Source organism: Equus quagga, chromosome 10 (assembly GCF_021613505.1).
Source record: "Equus quagga isolate Etosha38 chromosome 10, UCLA_HA_Equagga_1.0, whole genome shotgun sequence".
In the NCBI taxonomy this organism is placed as follows: domain Eukaryota; kingdom Metazoa; phylum Chordata; class Mammalia; order Perissodactyla; family Equidae; genus Equus; species Equus quagga.
The window spans coordinates 121998821-122018610 of NC_060276.1; the positions used below are offsets into that span (position 1 = coordinate 121998821).

General features: G+C 51.9%; 1 protein-coding gene across 1 annotated transcript in view; it reads left to right on the forward strand.

Moving 5' to 3' along the window:
* DHRSX (dehydrogenase/reductase X-linked) overlaps nt 1-19790 on the forward strand; it is a 106104-nt gene that overhangs the window by 16001 nt on the left and 70313 nt on the right. Inside the window, exon 3 of the mRNA XM_046672910.1 lies at nt 1419-1487. Coding sequence (XP_046528866.1) covers nt 1419-1487 — 69 coding nt within the window. The remainder of the gene's footprint in view (nt 1-1418; nt 1488-19790) is intronic.

The window sequence follows — 19790 nt, forward strand, 5'->3', positions numbered from 1 at the left end:
CAGATGCTTAAAATCTGGTAGAGTACGGTCCACAGGGAGTGGATCTGTTTCTGAGAGATTGCCCTTTCCGAATACCTTGGTGCCCCTTAACCCTTGTATTGGCCGTCAGTAGGACGTGTGCACGTATAAAACTTAGCCCCCCAGTACAGAGGGTGAGCAGAAGGCAGACACGTGGTGTTTGTGCCCAGCTTCTTCCATCGTGGTCCAGCTATTTCCCAGTATGCAGTAGTCACTCAGTAAATGTAGTTGCGACTCTAGCACGTGCATAGGGTCAAGAATTCCATATCTAGCTCTGAGGAGGCAGCTGCTGAAGATGACCTTTGCCAAAAAAAGTCCCCTTGCGTACTTTTCGGACAATGCCGGTCATGACTGCCGGCATGTGCGGAGTGAGCTGCACGTCGACCCACGATGACCAGTTTGTCCCGATGGCCGCACCCCCAGGCCCTCCTGGCCACTCATGTCTTTTTGAGGAACATAGAACTCCTCTCTCACGTCATCCAAGCTTCCACCAGGAAGCCCTTGATGCCAAGATGGTCAATGCTGGAGGCACAACCCAGTATCAGATGGCTATTTTAATATTTCAAAATTGCACAGATTCTGGAAATAAGCTCCTACATGTCCACGGCCCCAGCTTAACCGTGAATATATTTTTTTGTCTTTGATGCTTAGGACATTTAGAGATGGAGGACAGCTTTCAGGTGATCCCTCCCACGCCGTCTTCCCCCGCTTCCCCGGTACAGGAAGAACTCTCCAAGCGAAAATCCCATCACTGTGTAGCGTTCTGTTTCTTTAAGGGAGCGAAGGTGCAAATTGCTTTTGCAGGCGTCTCCTTGATGTCTGCAACTTTGAGCTTCTTCAAGGCAGTGACAGTTTTTACGTTCCTTCCAGCTCACCCCCGAAAAGACCTCCTTGGCCATATTTTCCTTTCATGACCACGCCTGGGTTCTTCAGCTGGTTCCTCTCCTCTCCCTCCCATCGAAGCTCTCCCAGGACCCACCCGTGCAGGGGGTTGGGGCTTGGTTCCCCCTGCGAAGAAGCTGACAGGTTGCCTCAGGTCCGGTTGTTAAGGAGGGATGGCTCGTGGCGCCTAGAAAGGCGTGTTATTTTCGGCCTCCACCTGTGAATCGTGCCACCCGGCGCCTCCCATCCCCGTAATCACTGCAAAGTCAAATGTCGAATAAATGCATCCGTTTTACCAATCCGGGCTGGAGAAAATGGGTCTTAAATTGAGGGGTCGGATCGGCCAGAATTGCTCTGACGGCCAATTTCAACACCGGAACAAAAGCAGAAACCCCCACAGAGCACGTCTCAGGATCGCGTTTTGCATCTCAAGAAAACATTTTTTTTTTTTTTTTTTTTTGCGTTTGCGAGGTTCCTATGACCTTCCCCATAATTGCCTCTTTTCTTTTCCTTTTTAGCGGGAAATAACGAGGACAAAGCCGACGAAGCTGTGAGGAAGATAAAAGGAGAAACCTTGAATGACAGAGGTAACTCTTGCGTCCTCGAATGGTTCTCTTTCCTGGTCCGGGTCGGTGTTCACGGGCTGGGCCGCAGACCGTCCTGTGGGATTAGGGACAGGGCGGTGCAAGTGCACCGAGCGGGAGAGGTCTCTGATCCCTGCACTTCTCTTGGACATTTCTGGTCCTCACGGCAGCGTGAGCAATGGCGTCGAGCATGCCACCACGACAGCATCGCTCGGCGTAGGCATCTACAAGGGAAGGCATTGGCACGTGCTGGTTGATCGCATCTCTGTGAAATCAGGACCCGCGTTCATTCCGTGTCCGTCTCCAGTGCCCAGGGCTCTCTGAGACACATCTTCACACGGGAACCTTTGGACGCCCCATCCAGCAGGTGCATCTGCTGCCTGCTGGTTCTTGAGTGATGATAATTGCAACCGGCACCTGCCTGACCAAAGGATACTCAACTCTACCCCATAGAGAATCCCGTAGTACTCTACCTGTTTATTCCACCTGAGGCACGCGTGCACGTCCCTCCCGTCTTTCCTGATTCCAAGTCTCTTTGAGTTCTCTCTGAGCAATGCTTGCGCGTGTGCCGTATGTTTAAAGGAGAGAAGATGCACGTCAGTGTCTTGGTCCATTGGATCCAAGATGGCGCCCACAAGCTGGGGATTCCCATCTCTGGGCTCACTGTGATTCATGAGACAGGAAGGAGAGCTGTTGTCCTGTCGTGTCTTTAGTCCCCAGTCCAGGTCATGCGGGCACGTGCTGTGCTGTGCTCTGCGAAGGCTGGTCAGTGTTGAAAGTCCCAGTGGCCTCCGACGCCCTTCATGGCCGTTCCCTTCCATCTTGGGACAGACCACCAAGGGGGCTTCCCCATCGCCCACGGCCTAGCTCTCTGTGCAATATCAGGCAGCCATTGCAGACGGGAGCTGTTTCCTTGTCTCTGTGACCTGCCTCCCGGGGCAGAAATGATCGATAGTTGTGACAGCCCATCATTGTCCCCCTCCTGTCTGCAGTGGTTCACGGAGGCACAGAGCATCCCAGCATGCATTTCCGGACCCGCCGCGCCGGCATCCCTGGGAGCACGTTAGAAATGCAGATTCCCAGCTCCGTGCCTTAGGACTCATGGGTGCGCCCGGGAATCTGCATTTTCACAGCCCTCTTCGGGATCCCCATGCACCCCTAAGGTCAAGAACCACTGCCATCCTCAATGCACGAAACCATACTTTCCAGACCAAAACAGGGGTCTCGCGAGAAACGTCTGGAGCACGTGTTCTTTTTTCCATGACTTTGAAAAAAAATCCGAATGAATTTTTTTTTAAAAAAACGATAGTTTAAAGAAGAATTCACCAAAACGCGCTTATGTTGTCAACCTAACCAGGGAAGGAGAAAAGGTTCATTCGGGGCTACGTATGGCTGGCCTGGATGCATCGGAGGAAGGAGATTTCAAGAACGCCTTTGAACAAATTCCGTGGTGTCTTCAGTTCTGTACGTTGAGGTTCAGATTTGGGTGCAGAAAGCACTTAGATGAAAGGGAAAGGTCTTTGGCAGCCCTTCTGGTCCAGAGAGGAGGCTGCTGGGGCCGGCAGTGGGGCAGGGGATGGTTCTTCATCGCTGGGATGATGGTGTCCCTTCTGGAAGCAGGCGGGCCCCTCTCCTCAAACCTGTGACACGCCTGCAGCTCGTCTGCTCTTGTTTCTTCATGGCGAGCCCATTCCTGACGGTGGCTCCATCCAGAAGGACTGGAGGCGGCTGGACGGGGAGCTGGGGGGTTGTGGCCTGAGCCAGCGTGAACGTGGTCACTCCCACGGGGACGGGGGAGCTGGTCCAGCCAACCCCGGGCCCACTACCCTGTGAGCGGGACCCACTGCCCACGGGCATGGCGGGTGCAGCAGCGGCTCCTGCAGGTGGCCAGCTGGGGAAGCCGTGTCTCCTTGCCCCTCGGTGGCCGTTGGTCAACACCCCTGCTTCCTCTTGGCACATCTCCCTACAAACATGGCCGGACCCCGCCTAGGTCAGGATGCTCTGCAGAACCGAGCTCCCCCAGCTCTGCGGACGGGCTTCTCTCTCGACCGGCTGCACCTCCTGGAGCCCCCGAGCTTCTCGTCCACACAGCCTGCAATTACCCCACTCAGCACGAGGCCAGAGGGAGCCCCACTTGCTCATTGCTTTTGGCTCTTCCCTAATTCCTGTAGCGTTGGGGAATCATGGCTGGGTGGATTCCTTTTTTTGGAGCAAGTAAGCACACGTCCTAACGACGTCAGCACATGACTGTCAAGAACACAGTTATTTCTAAACACCTTGCACCTCTCTGCCTGCCATCCTCCCGCCCCTTCTCTTCTCTGTCCTTCATCCTTTTTTCTTAGTTCTTGGTTGAATCCTTTCTCTTCTCTACTTTCTGGCGCTTTCTGCCTTTGCAATCACTTGAGGTCCTACTTTGGGTGCAACGGGAGGGTCCCGGCACGCCAGCCTCCAGCTCATTGGAGCTCCTGGGGATGATAAATTTATGCCTGTTGTCGGGAACCGAGACGACAGGGCTCATCTCCCAATCTCGAGATTTTTCCGGGTAAGATTTTTAATACCTTATCATCACATATCCACAGTGGCAACACCTTGATGGCCCTTGAGTTATTATCTGCTGGTGAAACCTCTCTTATTTGGAGCAGATCGTCTTGCTAATTTATTTTTTAAAAAAAAATCCCAACAACGTCACCAAAACAAGCCACAAAATGGCATAATGGGGTTCCAAGGAACCCAAGTGGGAACAGATAAGTATTTAAATGCTCTTGAAAGGACTTGAGGAAGGTAAATTCTGGTTTCTGCGTTTTTCCCGAGACTCACGCAAGCCGTGGTGGAATTCTTGAACCCTAAATCTGCCGTGTGATCCAACTGAAAACACGATGTCTGTCCTCTTCTTTAAAAGGGGAAAGATGTCCCTTGCTTTGGTCCCGATCCCACAGCTTCCATCGTCGGGAGTGTCTTCCTCACCAATGTAGATCTTTCCTGACGCCGTTCCGCCAGCAATACCTGGCTCCATCTTTATCGGGAAGACGGACCGGCCGGTTGACACATGTGCCTCCTTTAGGCGTTACTTCTGGTTTGCTTTTATGGAAAGAAAACAGGGGTCCGCGCCTCGTAAGCTTGACCTGTGTCAAGAAAGCCAACAGTGTGCACCTCGCTGCCAGATACTGGGAAACGCGTCTCGACGAACCGTCGTTATGGGGTTGTCCAACTAAATATAAAACACGGATTGGGCGTGAAAACCAAAAAAAAGGTAGTCGAAAGTCAGTATTCACCGTGGTGATGGGTGAGAAAGTCTCTGGAAGGTGGAAGGGCATCTACTCGTCTTCATCATCCAAGAGGGAATTCACACCTTGAAGGTGGACCCACCTTGAGGCGAGTAGACGCCTACCATGAGGCGAGTAGACACCTACCATCTTCGTTCTACTCGTAGATGGTCTGATTTTGTAGAAATCAGAAGGAAGGTTGGCACGTTTGGAGACACGTGAGTGTAAGTGTTGATTGCGTAGATTTTTCGGTCCCCGTGCATCGTGTTTCTTCATTGCAAAGAGTTCTTGACTCATAATTTCTGCGATGAAGCAGTTGGCATGATGTTGTTGGCCAACCGTCAATGGTGTTCCCAAGAGACGTTTTAACGGTATCCTGAACGTATATTTGGCCCCGCATGTGCTCGAGACCACCTTTATCTTCCTTATTTAGCGTAAAATGCCCCTTAATGACTGCGTCATTTTTCATACCAGTCCTTTTAACTTTTTTCCACTTTCATTTTTAACCCAGTGTCCTGAGTTAGCCAGTGAGCCGGCACGTCCGGGTAGACAGAGGATGGACAGGCGGACAGACGTGATTTCCTGCGGGTAATTAGGAGGTGGAGAAGGTCGTTGTGTCTTTTCCGGAGGCGTGGAAGGCAGAGCGCGGCGCTTTCTGAAAATTTAATCGGCTCTTAACGGCTCTCGCCGTGCGTCCTTGTATTAAAAGCTCCGCGTTTCTCGGGGTCCTAACGAGCGGTTGTAACCTTTCGAAGCCGTAGCAAGGTGGGCGCCCTGAGAAAGGGCGATCGTCTGGCTTGGTTGTCTCAGCCTCCCTATAAATACTGAGACGATTTGCACAAAATCCCACAGGGGCGGATTTTCCTTCTCCTATTGCCTGCCGCGTTCTCTTCCCCTACCCGTAATTTATGTGCTCTTCTCACTCCCCACCACGTCGCTGCTCCTTTTGTCCTGTTTCGCCTCATTGTTTTTCTTTCCTTCGTGGGGCCGGAATTCTTGCATTCGGATCAGTTCCTTCGAACACATCTCAAGATGCTTTTAAACTCGAAAATCAGAGATCATCCACATGGTACAGTGTCTAAAACATTATTTGGGTATGGTACTTCCATAATATTTTTTTTTTTTCCTCCGTGGGGGAAATGAAGTCAACTTTAGTTGATATAGAATATAAACACATAGTAGAAAAGGTTTTTTTCTAAAAAAAAATATATATATATATAAAGTTGGAAGTATTAGATAATGATATTTCAAACACTTAGATAAGACCCGGACGTGTAGCCGTTCCTGGAACAGTCTCCTCGTTCAACGAGAAGGGACAGCGTGTGCGTGAAATGCTGTGTGTCTGGATTCTGATGCGGAACAGCGGCTTGGCCAGCGTGTGCCTGATCCCGCGCACGTCCGTATGGAGGGCTGTGCCTCCAGCCACCTCCCTGCGCACATCCGTGGTCCTCCGCTTTGTATCCTCATCCGGCCGGTACGTGGTTTCGGGGGTACAGAACCCATTGCGTTAGCAAGTTAGAAATCTGTTACAACCACCTGTTAGTGGATATTGGAAGCTCTCACCGCCAAGACGGTCTCCGTAAGGGACCATCCTATGCCTTGAAGATAAATATTTCTATTTCGTTTATTTGCAGGTTTTGTCATAAAGGCTTTTCTTCTGGCACAAAGTTTCTCTCTTTCTAGAGTGCCGTGTCAGGATTTGCATGATCTTTTTTTTTTTTTTTTGAGGAAGATTGGCCCTGAGCTGACTGCTGCCAATCCTCCTCTTTTTTTTTTTTTTTTTTGGGAAGTTTGGCCCCGGCTGACTGCTGCCCATCTTCCTCTTTTTGCTGAGGAAGATTGGCCCTGAGCTAACATCTGCTACCAATCCTCCTCTTTTTGCTGAGGAAGACTGGCCCTGAGCTGACATCCATGCCCATCTTCCTCTACTTTATCTGTGGGACGCCCACCACAGCATGGCGTGCCGAGCGGCACCATGTCCGCACCCGGGATCCGAACCTGCGAACCCCGGGCCGCCCAAGCGGAATGTGCGTGCTTAACCTCTGCACCACCAGGCAGGCCCCAGGATTTGCATGATGCTGAGGACCTGCAGATAGCAGATAACAGTGATCGCTCGCCTCGTTCCTGCCTGTAGATCGAAATTTTCACCCGCTGCCATTGCACTCCCGCCCGAGGCGCTTCCTTTAGCCTTGTGTTGACTGTGGGTCCACGCACGATCAATTCCCACAACTTTCATCCCTCTGATAATGTCACCTTCTTGCGTTCCATTTTGAAAGCTTTTTCCCTGGATCCAGAATTCTGGCTTGAAAACATCCCCAGGATATTAAAGCTGTTGTGACATGGACTTCTGGCCTTTTGTTCCGAATGAGACGTCAGCTACAATTATCATCAACATTTCCTGAATATCATGTGCCTTTTTATGTTCTTTTTGCTATTTTTTGTTTTCAGAGCTTTGATAATATTCCTAGGTGTTTTGTTTTGTTTTGTTTTTTTTATCCCCATGTTTATCCTGCTGGGGTTTAAAAGATTTCCTTTCCCTGTATCTTTAGGTAGATGATTTTGATAAAATTTGGAAAATTTTTAGCCATTTTTTTTTTTCCAAATACTTTTTCTGCTCTGTTTTCCCGTCTTGTCCTTATGGGTCCACAATTCCACGTACGTTAGATTGTGGGACACTGACAGTCCATTGAGGTCCCTTCATTTTATCCGACTTTATTTGGCTTTGGATGATTTCTCTTGACCCATCTCAAGTTCGCCAAACATTTTTCTTTTCCTTTGCGACTAACATGCTTTTAATCCCATGACTGGAGTTTGATTTTCAGCCAAACCAACTGTATTTTTTTTCAGCTTGAGAATTTGCATTTGGTTATTTTTAGGTTACCCATCTTTTCTTCGCGTTCTTTGTGTCTTCCCGCGTGGCGTCCATCTTTTCTTGTAGACTCTTTCCTTCCTAATAGTTATTTTAACGTCTTAAAATAGTTATTTTCAAGTCTGGATCTCGTGGAAGCTCGCCGAAAGGTCTCGTCAGGAGGAGTCTATTTCCGTTTTGCCGCGAGGCCTTGCGTGCGGCTCCTAATCTTGAGACACGGCCCTTTCTTCTAAGACGCAGCCCGTCTCGGGTTCCAGCCGAGAGTCCACAATTTCCACCCCGCCCTTCCACCTGGGCAAGACTCAGATGCCATCCTTTCTCCCCAAAACCAGTCATCTGTTCTCTTTATCCGTGTGCTTGTTTATCTTCCACATTGGCGGGAAATCCTATGATGTTTGTCTTTCTCGGTCTGACTTATTTCGCTTAGCGTAATACCCTCAGGTTCCATCCATGTTGTCATGAATGGCTCGATTTCATCTTTTTCATGGCTGAGTAGTATTCCATTGTGTAGACACCACATCTCCTTTCTCCATTCACCCATTGATGGGCGCCTAGGTTGCTTCCGCGTCTTGGCTGTTGTGAATAAGGCTGCCATGAATAGGGGTTCATGTATCTTTATGCATTCTTGTTTTCAAGTTCTGTGAATAAATACCCAGTAGGCTGGATGGCTGGATCACATGGTATTTCAGTTTTTGGTTTTTTTTGAGAAATCTCCATCCTGCTTTCCGCAGTGAACGTGTTTTTTTAAACTTCTTTTTGCGAAACAAGTTGTAAAAAAAACCCTCTTACCTCTAACACACATTCTTTCCTTGTGCCCAGGGGAGCGTAGACGGGGTCACTGTGGGATACTCACTCACCTGGCAGGTGTGGCCGGACCTGCTCATTTCTATATTTTTATTATATTTTTGAAACTACGCGACTTTAATTCTGGGCGCTGTTTTACGTTTACAGAAAATGGAGAAATCGATCTTAAATGCTTATGAATCAGCATGTCAACGTCCAGACCTACCCGGGAGGTGGGTTTCTGCAAAGGAGGGTGAATGACAGCGGACTTTGTCTCCACTTTCTGAAAACTCCAGCTGTAACGTTACTCTCAGGGAGGGTCAGGGACGGGGTCGGGGTTAGAGGTCAGAGGTTCGATGGGGTTTAGACGTTACAGCTATTCCAGTCTGACAGCCAGAGTCTCGAGCTTCCCTTTCCTCGGACTGGGGGTTGGGGGGAGCTTTAAGACGTGCCGGGAGCTGAATGACTGATCTCCCATAATTTGCTCTGCAAATGCCATTCAGGCACATTTCTCAATTCCACCTATTAACGAGGACAGAGGCCGTTTTACAAGTTAATTACCCAGAAGATTATCAGCGGCTTGAGCGGCTCATCTTGCACGCGCTGTTTCACAGATAAGAAATAATGAGGGTTGTTCCGGGAGGAAAAAAAAAAAAAAAAAAAAGATGGCTTTGTCAACCCCGGCGAGATAGTCGTATCCTGGCTGCTCTCCTGGCTCCGTCTGCGAGAGATAACCCAGGCCGTGGAGGGGTGGGGAGCCCATGCACCGCGCGCCGCCAATGCCCCACCTGGGAGACGTGAGGTTGACAGCTCCGTCCTGGGCGCGTGTCGAGATCCGAGTTGCAGCTGGTCTCAGTCGTTCCCTTTAGTTTGCAAATTCCTCTGCCTCCCGCTGTAGCTTTAAAAATGATTAAACACCGTGAATAAAGCCGTCCCTTCTGAAATGCTGGCGAGGTGGAAATTTGGGGCTGTTTGCTCTGTTTCTCACACTCTGCAGCCCCAGATGCCTCCACAGAGATGGAATGTGCCCCAGGAGGTGTCCATGAGACCTTACTTTTTTCTTTTTTTTTTTTTGCAAAAGTGTGGGACAGGGTGGAGACCGGGCTCCCGCCTGACCCAGACAGAGGCAGGGGGTCCCCAGGAAGATGCTTTGCTCAGGGCAAGCTGACCCCTTTCTCAAGGGACTGAGCTCTGGGACTGTGGCACTGCCTCAGTTTCCATAATGGGAAATTTGCAAGTCTTGTTATAATTTTCTTAGTGAATGATGATGCCAGTGGCGGGGGCTGGGCGGGTACAAGAGCTGGTGCATTTGAGCAGATCCTAAGAATTACCTAGAGATGCTCTCTGGGTTGATTGCTGGCCTCCCCAAAAAGATATCATCGATGGATGAACAGAGAAATGGAATGTGGTCCGTGCACACGGTGAAATATTACTCAGCCGTCAAAAAGGAAGGAAATTCTGACACAGGCCACAACATGGATGGACCGTGAGGCCGTGATGCTCAGTGAAAGAAGCCAGTCACCAAAGGACAAATCCTGTAGGATTTCAGTTGGGCTGATGGAAAAAGGTCTGCAGGTGGATGTGGATTGTACCACAAGCTTCTTGCCACTGGGGTCCTGCGGCCCATCCTGGTGGCCCCTTTGAGTGGGACCTATGGTGATCCCATAGGACTCGCTCTCTGGTGTCCACAAACCTTATGCCCCCACCAGCCCTGGGGGGATGGCCAGTCCCCATGGAGCCGCCTCTGTCCTCCTGTCATGGCCAGAGGCGTCCTCGGGAGTGAGCCGGGCCCCCGTGTCTTCCCCCGCAGGTAACAAAGGTCAGGTTCTGGGGTGACGGGGGGTTCCTGCAGCTTCCTTCCCTTCCAGGCAAGGACGGGGGTGCAGAGTGGCCAATGGTTTTCTCCAGGCGTTTCTGCTGTCTGACTTCTGATCTCCCCCGACCCCGGCCCCTTTGCACATCCTTGATCTGGTTGAGGTCTCAGCATCGTGGGACCTACCCGCCTCGCCCGCCCCATTTCCTCTGGAAACTTCCGCACTCGAGGTTCCTGCCACTTTATATGCCTCCATCCACGGCCTTGCTGCCTCAGCTGATAGTGGGGGTGGGAGAAGCCCCCTTTTAATAGTTAATTTTACTGATTAAAAACGGAATTTCCAGATGCCCGAACGCACGTTCGTTTGTGAAAGCTGCCCTTTTGAAGCATGTAGACGGAGAGGGGATTCGTAGCCAGGAACAAAATATTTTATCAACAACGAAATGGAGATAGATAGAAGGTGTCACAGTCTATGGAACACAGCTGAAATATGAAGAGAGTCGGTGTGGCTCTCCGTTCCTGTCCTGGTCATAAATGAAAAGAAAATTACGACCAGGCGCCCAGGGCATGAAGTATAAATTGGAAAGTAGGCGTATGAAAGGAATAACATGGTGCGGAAATAAAATACCGAGTCGAAAGAACCCAGGAGCCAAAAGCAAAATCAATAATAGTTTCTTTGAAGGAAAGGAAAGAATAATGATCCAGCAAGCAATTATTCATCTTTCCTCCTGCAAAAAAAAAAAAAAAATGCAAGAACAAAGCCAACCCTCCTCATCCAAGCTGCATAGACAAAGTCTGGCTTCAGCTGAGCGATCGAACTTCACTTGCAAAAGAAGCATGCAGGGTTCATTCCCCATCCCTTCGTTGCCGAGCCGCTAGAGAAATTAATTTCGTAGCAGTCGATGGAAGGCAGGAGGCGCTCCGTCTACACCCGAAGCGTGAATTGGACGGACGACAAATGGGATTCCGATCCTCGGCCTGGTTGGCTGGTTCTGGCTGCCCGGCACCCCTGAGATGAGAATGATCCGGCGGGGAGCGATGAGGGATGGATTAGTGATGTCTGCTGTGGCTACGGGGGCGGAAAGGACTGTGGCTCGTGCGTGTGTGCTAATTTCTCGCCCCTTTTTGGGGGGTTGTGTCCGAACCCCAAGAAGCCGTAACTCTTTGGCTGGTTCCGGGACATCGTCCCAAGGCTCCGTCACGGCCTGGCCCTTCGTGTGCGCTCGGCAAAATAATTTTTTAACGCCCTCCGATGGGTTCTTGCTCCCCGTGGGATTTGTCTTGTCGCGGGGGCGGCGAATGAAAGAACCGATGTCTCAAGCATCCATTCCTTTTCTGTGTTGCGGCCACCAACCCCGCTCCCCCAGCTCACACCTGTCCCCTTACCTGGTCCATACCCCCGCCTCCAAGCTGGCCTCCCAGCTTCCACGTTCTCCCCTCGCTGGCCTGGCCCAGCCTGCAGTCCGGAGGCATGCGTCTGCCTTACCTGCTTCAACCCACACACGCAGGGTGCCCTTCGTGGCTCCTCCCCGTAGCTGCAGACGTGCGCACGGGGTCTCTGCTTCTTGGCCGTTCTCTTCTTCCTCCTGACCATCCAAATCCTCCTCACCCTGGACTTCTGACCTTTCACAGCAGACCCCAAGGGAGCGGTCCTAAAGTCACGTGCCTCCACTTTCCGCTCCCTCAACTCCTTCTGGCTCATCGGTCTCACACGTCGCCCTGCGGTTGGTTTAACGGCGTCACTGATTTCTCTAGCCCTCGGCACGGCCCCTGGCACGTTAGAGGCACGTGAGGAGCACTGGCCCAAAGAACGTGCGGGAGAACATCTCGTAAACTGTGGGATCTCAGTGAATGACAGCCGCTCTGAGGAGGATTGTGATAATGGTGACAGTGATGGTGGTGATGATGATGGTGATGATGATGGTGGTTGCAGTTGTGATGGTAGTGGTGGTGATGGTAATGGTGGTGATGCTGGTTTTCTTGTGGTGATGATGGTGGTGATGGTGATGATGGTGGTGATGGTGATGATGGTGGTGGTTTTGTGGTGATGGTGGTGGTGGTGATGATGATGGCAGTGATGGTGATGATGGTGATGGCGGTAGTGGTGGTGGTGGTGATGATGGTGATGGCAGTGGTGGTGATGATGGTGATGGTGGTGCTGATGGTGGTGATGGGGATGATGATGATTGTGATGGTGGTAATAGTGATGATGATGATGATGATGGTGTTGATGGTGATGATGATGATTGTAATAGTGATGATGATGGTGATGGTGATGATGATGGTGGATGTGACAGTGATGGTAATGGTGATGATGGTGGTGATGGGGATGATGATGATGATGGTGGTGGTGGTGATGGTGATGATGATGATGATGGTGGTGGTGGTGATGATGATGGTGTTGATGGTGATGATGGTAATGGTGATGATGATGCTGGTGTTGATGGTGATTATGAGGAGGGTGATGGTGATGATGATGGTAATGATTACTGCTCTCTTATTCACCATTGTTATTATCACATAAAATCACAACATTTTAGAGCTGATGCCCAGAGACGTTAATGGGCTCCCGGGGGATGCCCAGCTAACTGCTGGCCCTGAATGGCACATTCACGTCTGTCCTTCTACAATATGCTCTTTCATCTGAGCTACAGGAAAGACTCATTAATTCCGTGGCTTCACTGAGCCCTATGTTAGGATCATATTTAATTTAAGATAATTGTCAGAATGAATATCGGGAGAAGCGAATCTGAACTGTCTGTCTGACCTTGGATGCGGTATTTCCTTAATTTTTAAACCTTCTCTCCTGAGTTGAAATTTTGCAACTTTCACTGCAAACTGAGAGCGTGGCCTTTTCCTCTGCCGCTCCCAGAAATGAATTAATCCGTGTTCATATTCATTTTTCCTTGATCCCTTTGTCCCTTGGTGAGTAGGTTTCCGGTAAGAAATTTTACGGAACGTTGCCTTTGTCCCCGGACAGCCTTCTCTTCCCTAGAGCGTTGATCGGACACCATCAGAGTCGGAGATGATTTGTGTTCATTGTAACACAGTCTCTCACGACATCAAACGAGGAATCCCTCGGTCACTTCTCAACTTTCTTAGATGGCAGCTGCCATTGTAGCCCCGCCTCTCCGTTCTCCTTGCGGCTCGAGTTTGCACGTGATAAAATACTTATTTTTTTTTAAAGCCCTTTCTCAGTGAAGTCCGTTGCGTCCCAGATGACTTCTGCGTGTGGACACACGGACCCAGAGACAGGACACTTCCCCCACGGAAATGCAAGTCACGGAGAATCGATTTTTCTCTTCCTTCTGTCCAAGAAAGCAACCAGCTGAGGGTTGTAAAGCGATTCGGGGTGGGGAATGGTGGGTTCTCTCTCTTTTTCTTTTATTTTTTTGAGTCCTGTTTCCTCCAAATCCAGATTCTGTGAATCCTAATAAGCACCTCCTTTTCTTCGGGAATGTGCCCTGCTGTTATACCCTGGAAAAATCATGGCGGACAGCCTTCCGTGGATAATTCCTGAGGTCCGCTCTTCACTGGGGAGATCTCTGTGCCACTTCCTTGATTTTAGACCGTTCCGGGGTCCCTGAGTCGAAGTCTCTGTCATTGCCACCTCCTCCTCCTGGGGCCCTGAAGACGCTGGCCGGGGCCGACATTCTCCTCCCTGCCCATCTTTCCATTGAGGCTCACGCCGCCAGACTCACGGGTCCTCCCTTCCTCCAGCCAACCCAACGGCTGTGGTCGCGGGAGCTCCGAGAACCCTTCTGCAAAGGGGGTGGCGGTGGTGTTTCTGAATATTTTAATGAAGCCGGACGCGTCTAGAAGGGCCCACAGGACCTCCGCAGCCATCTTCCAGTCCACGTTCTGCCCTCTGCAGGGGAAGGCGGTGCTGTTGGCCATCCAAGCCATGGGTGACATGAGAACACGTCCCCGTGGAGCTGGCGGCTTCTGAAAAACGCCACTCCCCAGCCCCCTGCCACCACTCCAGATTCGCACGTCCAGACTCTGAAGCCAGTCGCGCACCCATCACGTTGGAACGTTCTAGAAGGATTCTGTCGCATGGCTGCTGTGCTGTCGTGGCTCCTTCCTGGGGACCCGCCATGCTCTGGCCCATCGCTGGGAGGACAAAGACGCTGTGCTACTCAACCCTCACTCTTAGGGACCTTACAGTGAGGTGGTGGTGTGGGGGCGTGGGGTGGGGAAAATACGCTAATACCAACTGGGGTTTTGCCTGTCGCGCCTGTCCCTCATTTAGAGTCATTCTTCGTCTTCTCCGCACGTGGCTTTGAAATGCTCAAATTTGGCACCCCCCCGGCCCCCTGATTCTCTGAGTTTGCCCAGAAGCGATGGATGAAGCCAGACCAGGCTGCCTTCCTGGGGTCACTCTCCGTCCCTTGGCGAGACCCCCCCCCCCGCGTGAGTGTTTGTGGGTTGGCGTTGCACACTGCCTTCCCCCCAGCTGGCGATATCCATCAAGAGCCGCTTCGCCTCCCTCCATGGCTTCATCTGGGGCCCGGGGCCTTATTGGAGGCTGTGTCTGCCGTCTGGGGTGGGGATCGATCCCGGGCCATAGGTGGGCAGCGAGCGGGCTCCTCACAACCAGACGGCCTTGTAGAGGAGACATGCATTCAATGCTCACGCCCACCCGGGGGACAGACCGTCCTCACCGTGCTCTCCCAGATTTGAGGACGCGCGTGCCCAGCGTGGCTGTGACTTCTCCCGCCGGCTCTCCGGAAGCCCTGCCTTCGCTTCCCGTTCGTTCTCGTTTACTCTTTCTTGCTGCCCTCCTCGTGCGTAACAGCTAAACGTCAGGGGCCCAAACAAGGAACGCAGGAAAACAAAACAACACACCTCGTCTATGCCGCTTTTGTGGAAATCAGCTGGCGTTCTCAGAAACGTGTGGATGAACGCCTGATGTAGACACACGCATTCCTTACAGGGTGTGTCAGTGTCCTGGGGCCGCCGTAACACATTACCCCAAACTAGGGGGCTTAAACCCCAGGGATCCGTCCTCCCCCGTCCTGGAGCCCAGAGTCTGAGGTCAAGGGTCGCAGGGCCGCGCTCCCTCCGGAGGCTCCCGGGGAGGGTCCCTCCTGCCTCTTCCAGCGTCCGGGGCTCCAGGGTCCCCGGGCTGGTGGCCGCCTCCCTCCCGTCTCTGCGTCCATCCTCACGGGGCCCGTCTGCATCTGCGTCCAAAATTCCCTCTTCTCGTGGGGACGCCGGTGACTGGATTTAAGGCGCGCCCTAGCCCTGCGGGACCTCACCTCATCCGAGTGCATCTTCCAGAGAAGCCCACGGGCCCCGGTCCAGGGTGCACGCCTCTGCTCGGGGGGCCAAGTTCAACTGGCTACAGCCAACGCCCGGGCCCGAATCGGGATGGCCGTGACGTCTCCAGACTCTCGATCTGGACACGTGGGGGTCACAGCCTTTTCCCCCCTGGCCGCCACGTCCGTCCTCAAGACATCGTCCTATTCGGGTGACAAACGGCAGCCTTGTGGAGGAGGCTGGTTCGCATCGCTGTTCCCTCTGACAATTCTCTTTGGTTTGTGACGAGCGCACACACAGAACCCTACAACTTACGACGCCCCAGATGCATTCTGCATTCGGCCCCCCCCGCAGGGTCCCCAGAGAATTGACCGCTTCAGCAAGAAAGGAGTCCCAAGGTATCCCCTTTCCATGGCCGCCTGGCGGTCAAGCCCTGGGGCCCTCAGCTGGAAATTCAGCCTCATCCCCTTTTTGCAGGGTCCTAACAGCCCAGAGACTCTGTCTGGCCACAGACTCTCTGCACAGCCCTTCCTTTAGAGCCGTCACGGTGGGATGCCGTGTGGAGGATTTCCCGCTCCTCGGGCAAAGCATTCAAGCTCAATGGACTTTGCAAAGCACTTCTTGCCGTGGGAGGCGAGGAGGGGGCCGGCTCTTTGCAACAGGACGAGTGGGCTGTTGCCATCTGGAGCCAGCCCCGGTCACGGCGAGCTGCATGCCTCTGAAGCCGGCAGAGAGGACCTTGCATTTCTCTCTCGGGGTCCAGAAAGCGCCGGGTGGGGGGCGTGGGGGGTGAGCGGGTGCCGTTCTTCAAATGCTTGAGCCGCCAACGGCTTGCTTTCCTCGTAGACAGCTGGTGTGCAGAGGGGTTGTTTGCGGGGACTGTCCCCCGTCCCGCTGCTCATTCCTCGGGAGCCTGAGAATGCAAATTGGAGGGTCCGTGTCGGACCTCGTTCTGGATGACCGGGGCGGGGGGGGGGGGCATCCCTGAGTCTTAACCCGACTCCTGTGGGGCAGGAGGGGGTTCTTGGCCGTCAATCATTTTCAGGAAATACAAAAAGGATGGGAGGGTCCTCGCCCTTCCCTCTTTTCCAGGAGCACTAAGGACTGAATATTTGCGGCCCCCAAATCCACCTTTGACCCCCAGTGGGGTGGCGTTAGGAGCGGGGCGCCCTGTGGGAGATGATTGGCGGTTCAATGAGGTCAGGAGGGGTGGGCTCCCCGTGACGGGGATGAATCAACTCCCCGAGACAGACCTGATTCAAAGGAAATTCTTCCAAAGGGCGTCTCGTCTGCTCACGTCTTCTTTCTGCACCAGGAGGGTGGTTGTAAGGGTTTCGCACAACCACGGCGTCTTTTTGCCTGTGGTTCCGACGGAGGCATCACAATCTTCAGACAAAATTCATTTTGCTCTTTCTGCCCCGCCCTTACGCACCGGCTCTCGGAATGCAACGCTGGCTTGGATCCTTCGGGAGCCGCCGAAGCCAAAGGCTAATAAATTCATGCAAAAGGGAAGCATTTCTCACTCGGGAGGTGAACGAGGGCTCTCGGAAGGGGTGGTGGGTGGGCCTCGACGGAGGAAAATCCGACCCCACGAAAGCAAAAGGCAGAGCGCTTTCCCGGGGTTTTAGTTTCCGTGGAAGGCGAGTGTGCCTTGTCAAAATATTCTTAAACGGGAAATACACGCAAGCGTTTGATGGACACGAATGATCTTCTGGGTTTCGTAGCAACTATTTGAGTTTCAAGAGGCCTTTAAAATTTTTTATGATGAATACTTTCATATTCATTTATTTCATATATATTTCATGTGTATAAAATAGAGCGAGAAGGGCTGGCCCGGTGGTGCAGTGGTTAAGTTCCCACGCTCCACTTCGGCAGCCCAGGGTTCAAGGGTTCGGATCCCGGCGTGGACCAACACACGGCTCATCAAGCCATGCTTTGGCGCCATCCCACATACAAAACAGAGGAAGATGGGCACAGATGTTAGTTCAGCGGCACTCTTCCTCAGCAAAAAAAAAAAAAAAAAAAATCCCCACCATGGAGAGAATGATATAAAGATCCTTGTAGACCTGCCATGTAGTTTTATCAGATCTCAACATTTTGCTCAATTAGTCTCAGGTTGTGTGTTTGCATGTGTGAAATAACACATTTCCGACGCGATGCCCTCCTGTGTGTCCTCTCCAGTGATTGTGTGAGTACGTGAAAAGGTGACGATATATCTCAGGTCAGTGGGAGAAATTTGAAATCTGGTCTTGCGTGGTTTACCTGTTCTTTATCTTCCGTTCATTCGCAGGCTGGAGGAGGAAGATGTATTTTTCCCCATCCTTATTTTCAGTGCCCAAATGATGCTTCCGTTTAAAACTAATTATCGAAGGAAACAGCATCTCTCTCTCTGTTTCTGCCGAAGGAAGTCGTGCTGTGCAAGCCGGCGTCGTGGTGTTAGCAGTTTCTGGTCCTCTCTGAGGCCGGCTCTGCCCTTCCCCAACGGGGCGCCTCTCTCCAAAGCCTGGGTGGGATCTGGGTGCTTGTAAAACGGCCGCATTCAGACCAGGAATGGGTCACGGGCATCTTCACCAAACCTCAGAGTTGGCCGTCCGGGGGGCCGAGTTTGACTCTGTGCTCACTCACACTTCACAGAGCCGTACGCTCTATTGAGAACATCGGAAATAAAAATGATGCAGAAATGCAACAGCAGGGAATTATCTTAGCCATTTTTTATTTAATTTATTTTTTTTTGGGGAGGTTTGGCCTTGGGTTACCTGCGGCAAATCCTCCCCAATTTTTTTTTTTTTTTTTTTTTGCGGGTGGTGGGCCAGGCCCCTCTTCTTGGGTCACGAGGATCCACCCACTTTCCTCCCCATGATGTGGCCACCTGGAACCGTCTACAGTTCTGGGAGCTCCCGATTTCCCAGATTAAGGATCGTGCATGTTGGGATTTGTCCGTCTCAACCCAGTTTGGGGGACAATCCCAGGTCCATCCTCAGAGCTGGGTGGCCCCGGGGGTTTGCTAAAGGTTGGAGGTCGGAAGGTACCATATTCCGGGTGTGTTATGGGGACAAGCTCTTAGGATGAACTCTTTGAACGTATAGGAAGGAAGGAAAAGTTGAGGAAAAGAGGATTAAAAAAAACCCCAAAACTCAGCATGATGACAGTGCATAGTCTTACGAAAGGTCTACCATCTTTCTCCTGGGATCCTGTATCTCTTTCTTCTTTCCACACACGGGCAAAGGACCCATCCCGAATGCTAATAGACCAATCCGTCTTAACGGAACAAAATAAGCAAATTTCATTGGTAATGATTCCAGATATTGCAACTTAGCCATTACAAAATGGCCACTTGTTGGGTTTTGGGGATAATGTCAAAGATAATCCCTAATTATCTGAAAAAAAAAAATATCCAAATACTGGTCCGTTTTCTGGCTCCACATCTGCACGAGGCTGGATAGCCTTCGACGGAAACAACACGTTGCGACAGACGGAAGGCAGAAGTCGGCGGGAGACCCCGGCTGTCTTCTCGGAGGCCCCACATTTGCAAAAACGTGAGACATTTTTGCAGTGTCTTCAAGGTCTTTCAATGTCTTCAAGAACCTTCCACTTGACACCCAGGAACTAGAGGCCATGACTTCAACCTTTGACCTCCAAGGAGGCAGCTGGGTTCTCCTGTCCGCTCTGCAGCCCACCTCTTGCAATGGGCTCAGGGTCTTCGTTCTGGATGGACCCAGTCCCAGCGGGGTCTCCCCGTTGACCTCTACACCCGAGCTCCTGCACCTGCAACAAAGCCCGTCGCCCGCCCTGCCGGGAGTCTCTGTGCATTAGAGGTGGTGCGGGCAAGGCAGCTGGTGCCCTGGAAGGTGCCCAGAGAACGCTCCTGATTAGCATGACGGGAAGATGCTGGGGTCTCTCGGAGCCGCCATCTCCGTGAGCCGCCATATGCAAAAGGTCTTATTTACACCACCTGTGGCCATTTTATGTGGCTTTATCCACAGAGGGAGGGATTCTGTGGTGGTTGGAGATGGCCCTCCAAGGAGGTGTGGCTCACTGGAGGGGCCCGGAATGTTCTGGAAGAAGTAGCTCCACGGAAGACCCCTGGAGGGAGAAGATGGCCAGGTAGAGGGAAGTGCTGGATCCTACGTCACTGGTCCAGAACTGTTGGTTGGGTGTTAAGAAATAACAACGTGGGGGCCGGCCTGGTGGCACAGCAGTTAAGCATGCATGTTCCACTTTGGCAGCCCGGGGTTCGCCAGTTCAGATCCCAGGTGTGGACATGGCCCCGCTTGGCAAGCCACGCTGTGTTAGGCGTCCCACATAGAAAGTAGAGG